Raw genomic sequence first — 7935 nt, 5'->3', positions numbered from 1 at the left:
CTCTGCATCAGGAACTAGCAGAGAGTGCTGTGGCAGTTCTCCAGGAGCATTATCCACCTCTTTTTTTTAAAATATTTTTGGCTGGTTTTCTTTCCTTTAAGTGGATTTACACACTAAAGCATCAATAACTAAAGACTCAAGTGAGTTTTTGGTGGAGTTTATTATATTGCTCCAAATATTAAATCAAAGCAGCAGGTAAAGCCACACATTTGTAGTAAGGAAGGGAGCTTAGGCAGAAATTATTCCATTATCCAGCTTTAAAAAATCATGGAAAACTTCACTTCCATGTGCCAGGAATCAGTGTCTCCACTGTGCAAGGCCTCGAGGCAATGGGATTCCATCAAAGTCAAGGGATGGAGCTTCCAGTGCGGAACTGCAACCTCTGTTCCAGATGTGTCTGCATCTCCAGCTGCTTGTTCTTGGCTTCTGAGGAATTGCGTGGGCTGCTGGATTCATGGGGGCACGGGGTCGTGCTTCAAAAGGGAAAGGAAAAGAGAAAGTAAGAGAAAATAATGGCAAGGAGCGAGAAGCAAAAGGAAAAGGGGGGAAAGAGAAGAAAAAGCGGGGCGGGGGGGGAAGAGAAAAGGAAAGCGGGAAAAGAAGGGCAAAAAGAAAAGGGGGAAAGAGAGAAGGAAAAGAAAAATGGTCAAAGAAAACAAAAGGGAAGACAATAGAGAGGAGGGAAAGGGGATTAGAAAGGAAGGGCGCGGTGCCCCGGGGCTGCTGCCCATGATCCCGTTCCCGGTGCCGATCCCGATCCCCGCCCGATCCCGGTTCCCGTTCCCGCGCTCCCCTTTAAGGCGCCGCCGGGGGCGGGGCGGCGCCTGCGCGGGGCGGTCACGTGAGGCGGCGGCGGGAGCGCCCGAACGGCCGGAGCGGGGCCGCGGTGAGGGACGGGAGCGGGAACGGGAGCAGGGACGGGAACGGGCACGGGGTGCGATGGGATGGGCTGAGCTGAGGCAGGCGGACAGGCTCAGGGCAGCCGGACCCCCGGCGCCTCTCGGGGCCCCCCCGGCGCTGCCCGGTGCGGGAGCCTGAGGGCGTTGGCGGCGGGGCTGGGCAGGCCGTCAGCTGTGGGCAGCCATGGGGGGCGGTAAACAAAGGGCTGGGGCTGAGCACGGTGAGGGGACACGGCCTGGGGAGTCCGGGCATCGCCGGCGGGCGGCACCTGGGAGGTGCTGCTGGCCGGGCCCCCGGTAAAGTTGGGATCGTGGAATGCCGGAATGGCCGTGAATTCCACCCTCTACCATGGGCAGCGACATCTTCCGCTGTCCCAGCTTGCTCCAAGCCCCGTCCAGCCAGGCCTTGGTCACTTCCAGGAACAGCCACAGCTTTTCTGTGCCAAAGCCTCAGCACCCTCACAGGGAAGAATTTCTTCCCAGTTTTCAATGTAAATTTCCCCTCTGTCAGTTTGAATCCATTCCCACTTGTCCTGTCATTATTATATTCAAACTGTGTGTTATATCCCAGGTGTGTGAATTCCCTTGTATCCTTCAGTTTCCCCTGACAGCTCCTGCCTGCCATCCTGCTCAGCAATCCCAGGCGTGCTGCGGATCCTCTGCACGGCCTTCCAGCCCTTTCCAAGGTGTTTGTGGCAGCCCCGAGGGCAAGCTCTGGGGCACAGCCCAGCCCCAGCATCAGGGGCCAGTTCAGAGGGCTTTTCCAGCTTTAAGAGCTCCATGATTCTGATTTATGTGACCACATAACTTCCTGCTGAAAGGGAGCACTGACAAGTCTGGTTCCTTCCAGGGGCTGGCCTGGTCCCTCGCTGCCATGGCCATGCAGATGCAGCTGGAGACCAGCGCAGACACCTCGGCAGAGGAGGAGAGCTTTGGACCACAGCTCATATCCAGGTTGGAGGTAGGTGAGGAGTTACCTCTGCAAGAAGTTTTCCATAGATGCACTCACTGCTCTTTTTCCTAGAACAGAATCCTGTGATGGTTTGGGTTGGAAGGAACCTTAAAAGCTCATCCCATTCCATCCCCTGCCATGGGCAGGAACACCTTTCACTATCCCAGGTTGCTCCCAGCCCCATCCATCCTGGACTTGAGCATTTCCAGGCTCTCCACCAGGGCCTCACCACCTCCACAGGGAAGAATTCCTTACCCAACCTAAACCTTTTTATTTAAAAGCAAGGTGAAACTGAAAACTTTGTTACTAAATTCTTACTTGTGTTCTGTTAAAAAAACCCAACCAAACAAAAAACTCAGAAATACCCAAAAATACCAACAGGTGTAATTTTTCCTCTCTCCCTCCCTCTCTCTCTCCAGCAATGTGGCATAAATGCCAATGATGTGAAGAAGCTGGAAGAAGCTGGATTTCACACAGTGGAGGCCGTGGCTTATGCTCCAAAGAAGGAGCTGCTGAACATTAAAGGCATCAGCGAAGCCAAAGCCGACAAAATCTTGGTAAGGATGCCCTGGAACCTTAACCCAAGATATTCCACAGGTTTATTTCTGCTGGCTGAAAGTGTTGTGGTGAATTTGGAAGGTGTCCAAAGGGCAGTTAGGGGTGATTAGAGGTGTGACATGACTTGTGATGGGAAAAAGCAAAACGCACCAGGATAGGACTGAACTGAACCAGGAGGGGGACAAGGGGAGGATATTTCCATAAAACACACAAAAGGGATGTTGGAGCTTTTCTTGGAGCAGAATTTCAGTTCTGTTCAGAGGTACCAACTAGTGCAAGGTTATGAAATGTGCATGGAATGATACAGGCACCTCTCCACAAGACAGAAGATATTAATTACTAGGGGATTAACGAATGGCATTAACTCCTCTGGCACTGCTCAACTGGGTTTTCCCTCAGGCTGAGGCAGCCAAACTGGTTCCCATGGGCTTCACCACGGCCACAGAATTCCACCAGCGGCGGTCAGAGATCATCCAGATCACCACTGGCTCCAAAGAGCTGGATAAACTGCTCCAAGGTCAGCATTTTATTGTTTCTCTTCCCTGCTTAACCTCACTTATTGGGATGGGGTTTTCCCATGAACCATGTAAGGCAAGTCCTGGTTGGATGAAAAACCTCTAGGATTGCTCCTGAATAATTGCTTTTGTTTTAGAAGCTGCAGAAATAGTTTTTAGTCATGATGCAAGATCCAGAGCTGTCCATTTTTGGATGTTTCTGGTTTATTTAAGTCCATGATGCGTTTAGGGAAAACAAAACCAGGCATCACCATCTCCCCATTCCTCTGGTAATCTGAAAATGAGAACAAGTAATTTCAGCTCTTCAGCATCTTCAAAAACACCCATGAACTTCTTAACCACAGCATGAACAAACCTCATGATGACAAGTAATTTTCCCTCTGAGCTTTGAAACTTTCAGCCAAATTCAGTGTTTAACTGAGTCTCTGTAAATGTAATATTTTATGTGTGAGATAGATCCATAGATAAATAGATTATACATGTGGCATGTGACCTTTTGATTTTTATTAATAATTGTTATTGTTATTTCCCCTTCAGGAGGAATAGAAACAGGGTCCATAACAGAGTTATTCGGGGAGTTCCGTACTGGGAAGACGCAGCTGTGTCACACCCTGGCTGTCACCTGTCAGGTGGGAGGTTCACCTCATTACAATCCAATATTCAGACCCCACAGCCTTGGGATATTTGCTAATTTGGGCACTTCCTTTGACTTTCAAAGTGTTTATTGCTGTCTAGAGGTTTCTATTCCCTAAAATATTAGAGGCTTGGACTTAATTTGATCATTGAGTTGACTCCCTGAACTTCCCATCTCAGAGCTGAGCACCTGTCATCTTGTGTGGGGTCATGGAATGGTTTGGGTGGGAAGGGACCTTAAAGCCAGCCCATCCAGTTCCATGGGCAGGGACACCTTCCACTGTCCCAGCTTGCTCCAAGCCCCATCCAGCCTGGCCTTGGACACTTCCAGGGATCCAGGGGCAGCCACAGCTTCTCTGGGCAACCTGTGCCAGGGCCTCAGCACCCTCCCAGGGAAGAATTTCTTCCCAATATCTCATTGATCCCTGCCCTGTGTTAGTGGGAAGCCATTCCCCCTTGTGCTGGCACTCCAGGGTGACAGGGACTACAAAAGGAACGTGTCAGCAGAAATGGGGACCAGGGATCTTTCACTTTTCCCAGCTAAATGGGATTAACCACAATAACTTGGGATGTTATTTGTTGTATGAGCTCAGTGAGGGCATGTGGCAGTATCTGCTGTATTTATGGATGCTTTATTCCCTGTTCCTTCCTTTCCTTCTCCTTTAGCTGCCCATAGACCGCGGTGGCGGCGAGGGCAAGGCCATGTACATCGACACAGAGGGCACCTTCCGTCCAGAGCGGCTCCTGGCCGTGGCTGAAAGGTCAGTGCGTGGGAGACAGCAAGAGATGCACTCACAGCTCAGCTGGAAAATGTTTCCCACAGGTCCTGGAGGGTGATTTGGCAGGTGTTCCCTTTGGAAAGCTCTAGTGTTGCCATTCCTCTCCTCTCCTTGCTGCTCTTTCCCCAGAGCTCTCATGTCATTGTCCCTTGGCATGAGGTGGTTTCCCTGTCTTTTGCTACTGGGAGGGACTGGGAGCTTCCCAAGCAGCTGGGGACAGGACTGGCTGGATCCTGTTTGCTCTTCCTGAAGGGAATTTGATCTAATCCTGCTGGCTTCTCCTGCAGCAAGGACTGCTCCCATGTTCCCTGTCACCAGGGAATATTTAGCAGCCAAACAAACGAGAGGAAGTGAAATGATGTTTGCAGTAGGCACAGGTGTGTCTGTGCTGGCCATGTCCAGAGTGTCCTTGGAATCATTCAGGTTGGAGGAGCCCTGGGAGATCCCTGTGCACAACCATTCCCTGGTGCTTCTGAGGCCACCACATGTCCCCAAGTGCCACATCCACATGGCTTTGGATCCCTCCAGGAATGGAGCCTCCACTGCCACGGCTGGACAGCCTTTCCTCTGAGAGACTTCCCAATATCCAGCCTAAACCTCCCCTGGTATCACATGAAGCCATTTCTTCTTATCCATTTCAAATGGTTCCAATCATTCCATTCTCTTTTCATCACCACAGGTTGCATTTTTTCCATCTGCTTTTCTCTCTGCCAGGGATGTGAGTTTTTCTTCCAGTCTTTTGGCAAAGTTCCTGTCCAACTGCTATGGATGAAGTTGTCACTCAAGGTTCATCCCTTTATTTTCCCTGGTTTTGCAGGTATGGCCTGTCTGGCAGCGATGTCCTGGACAACGTGGCCTATGCTCGGGGCTTTAACACCGACCACCAGACCCAGCTGCTGTACCAGGCCTCGGCCATGATGGCTGAGTCACGGTAATTACACTGATTTCAGGGATTTTGCTCCCACATGGGATTAGCCTTTGACTCTCCAGGGAGCCAGCTCTCTCCATGGGCAGTCGGCTGTCAGCAGCACATCTTGCTGCTGGAATTCTGGGTGCCAGCAGCTGCCTCCAGCTGATGTGGCTGCACAAACACAGGGAATTCAGGGATCCTCAGTGCCAGCCTGAGGGAGCAAGATGGAAGCTCAGTTTAGAGCTGTGGTTAGAAACAGTGCTGATGATTTCCACGCTGCCGGGAGAGCTGTGCAGGCAGCTTGGCATTGGAAGCAGCACCCAGAGCCCTGCCTGCCCTTTGCAGGTACGCGCTGCTGATCGTGGACAGCGCCACGGCCCTGTACCGCACGGATTACTCGGGAAGGGGCGAGCTCTCCGCCAGGCAGATGCACCTGGCCAGGTTCCTGCGGATGCTGCTGCGCCTGGCCGACGAGGTGAGCGTCCCCTGGGCGTCATGGCGTGGGCTGGTGCTGGCCAAACAAACACCAGGCACCCATGAGAGCTGCTCACTCACCCTCCTCTACAGCTGGACAGAGGAGAGGAAATGGAATGAAGGGTTTGTGAGTTAAGGTAAGGACTGGGAAAAAACACTCTTCAGTTAGCAGCAAGGGAAAAGCAGGCTCACCTTAGAGATTTGAAGTGACATCATTACTAACAAAATCAGAGTAGGGTAATGAGGAGTAAAATAAGCTCTTAAAAAAACAGCTTACCCCCACTTCTCCCTCCTTCCCAGCTTTACCTCCTATGCCAATGGCACAGTGAGATGGGATTGGGGGATTTGGTCAGTTCATCCACCCAAGGCTTTTCCCACTGCTGAGGGAGGAAAGGTCCCAAGGGCTTTGTCTCCACCTCTGCTCCCAATGGTTTGGAGAGGCTGGATCCCACAGTTATGGACACCAGGACTGCCCCTGTGTCCTTTTCCCTGCTTTTCTGTTCTGATTGTGGGAAATAATTGGGTTTGGGTTGTTTCTCCTGCAGTTTGGCGTGGCCGTTGTCATCACGAACCAGGTGGTGGCACAGGTAGACGGAGCTGCCATGTTTGCTGCAGATCCCAAAAAGCCCATCGGAGGCAATATCATTGCTCATGCTTCCACCACCAGGTGAGACAAGAGATGGTCATATCCCACGAGCCTGGGCTGGGAATGTTTTTTGGGATTGGCCAAGTAGCTTTTACTTCTGGGGTTTCCAGTCTGTCCATGGCAGGCCCAGCCTGTGCTTCAGCTCAGCGCCACTCTGGGCCCTCAGTCCATGGGGAAATGAACGCCTCAGGCAGTTCCTACAGCTCTGTTTACTCCTTTCTGGATTAGTATGATTTTCTGGGAGTCCATCCTGACCTGTTTCCTTCCCCCTCCTGGCAGGCTGTACCTGCGGAAAGGCCGAGGTGAGACCAGGATCTGCAAAATCTACGACTCTCCGTGTCTTCCCGAGGCCGAAGCCATGTTTGCTATCAATGCCGACGGAGTGGGAGATGCTAAGGACTGAAAACTCCTTTTCTTGCCCTGAATCCCAGGACTCTGTGTCTGTAAGAGGCTCCTTTCCAGGTGGCACCTTAGGGATACTTCCCAAGGCAGCGGGCAGAGGAAGCTGTGCCGTGTCAGCCTGGGAAGCGTCGGGACATGCCGAGCTCAGCCACGGCTGTTGGGAAGAGATTCCCTTGGCTGCAGGCACAGGGGAGGGCCATGAGCTTTCTCAGCAACATTCCCAGAGCACCATACCCTGCGTGTTTCCCTGGATCCCACCGTGGTGCAGCAGAATCTTGGTGGCCACAGTTGGGAACTCAGTGAATTGGAGCAAAGCTGAAGAGTTTGTCCACTAAGAGAAGCGGTGAATTATAAACCAACGCAGAATGATATTCCACACCAGGGATTTGGGATTGGTGATGGTCCCAATCCATCATCTTTCTGTTCATTTTCTTTTGGATGCTGCAGCCTGCTGGGCTGGGGGAGCTGTTCCTTTGCATTTAATTTTCTGTATTCTGTAAATCCTCTGTGGAAATGTGCTTTTAATAAAAAGGCTCTTGATGATGTCCCAGGTTCCTGGGATTCACAGGTGTGTGTTCAGACCAAGGAATGTTCTGGCTGGCAGAAGCTGCACCAATCTCCCAGGAATCTCAGTCTGGGTTTGTCTTTGCTCCCAGTGCTCCTCAGTTTGGGGTGCAGTGCAGCCCTGCCCTGTGGATCTCCCAGAAGAGTTTTGGGGTTAAAAAGGTTCTTTCCTATTCTGCAGTTTTTCTCTAGAACTTGATTAAAAAGAATAATGTGATCTCGATGTGATCTTAATTGGTTCATTTGCATTGATTAATTAAAGCAGATCATTGAGAAGGGGCTTGAGCAGCCCTTGGTTGGAGCTGGCAGTTCTTTATTGTCTCTTCATTCTTTGAATTTATTTTAATTATTTCTTAAGCAATTACTGCAGTGAAGATACACAGTGAGGAGAACAGCATTGCTGCCCGGCTGGATTGGGAAATCCAAGTGCAATTCCTTGGAGAGATTGAGGGGATGGGGAGCTGAGCCTCAGGCTGGGTTTTGGCAGCAGGAACTGGCTGAGGAGAGGGGAGATCCCCCAAAATTGGCTAAAGCCAAATCGGCTGGGTTTGGGTGCTCCCACCCCAAAAAAGGATCCTGGTTAAAGGGACTTGAGGAAGCATC

General features: G+C 51.3%; 1 protein-coding gene across 1 annotated transcript; it reads left to right on the top strand.

The window, feature by feature from the left end:
- The first annotated feature begins 818 nt into the window (after positions 1-818).
- Positions 819-7313, top strand: RAD51 (RAD51 recombinase). The gene is made up of 10 exons (XM_074543499.1): positions 819-886; positions 1750-1860; positions 2271-2408; positions 2809-2926; positions 3462-3553; positions 4224-4318; positions 5154-5267; positions 5592-5721; positions 6266-6387; positions 6646-7313. The coding sequence occupies exons 2-10, from the start codon at positions 1774-1776 to the stop codon at positions 6767-6769; spliced, it is 1020 nt and encodes a 339-aa protein (XP_074399600.1). The 5' UTR covers positions 819-886; positions 1750-1773; the 3' UTR covers positions 6770-7313.
- The last annotated feature ends 622 nt before the right edge of the window (positions 7314-7935 follow it).

This window comes from Zonotrichia albicollis, chromosome 6, assembly GCF_047830755.1.
Source record: "Zonotrichia albicollis isolate bZonAlb1 chromosome 6, bZonAlb1.hap1, whole genome shotgun sequence".
NCBI lineage: Eukaryota > Metazoa > Chordata > Aves > Passeriformes > Passerellidae > Zonotrichia > Zonotrichia albicollis.
This window is presented reverse-complemented; position numbering and strand designations above follow the sequence as displayed.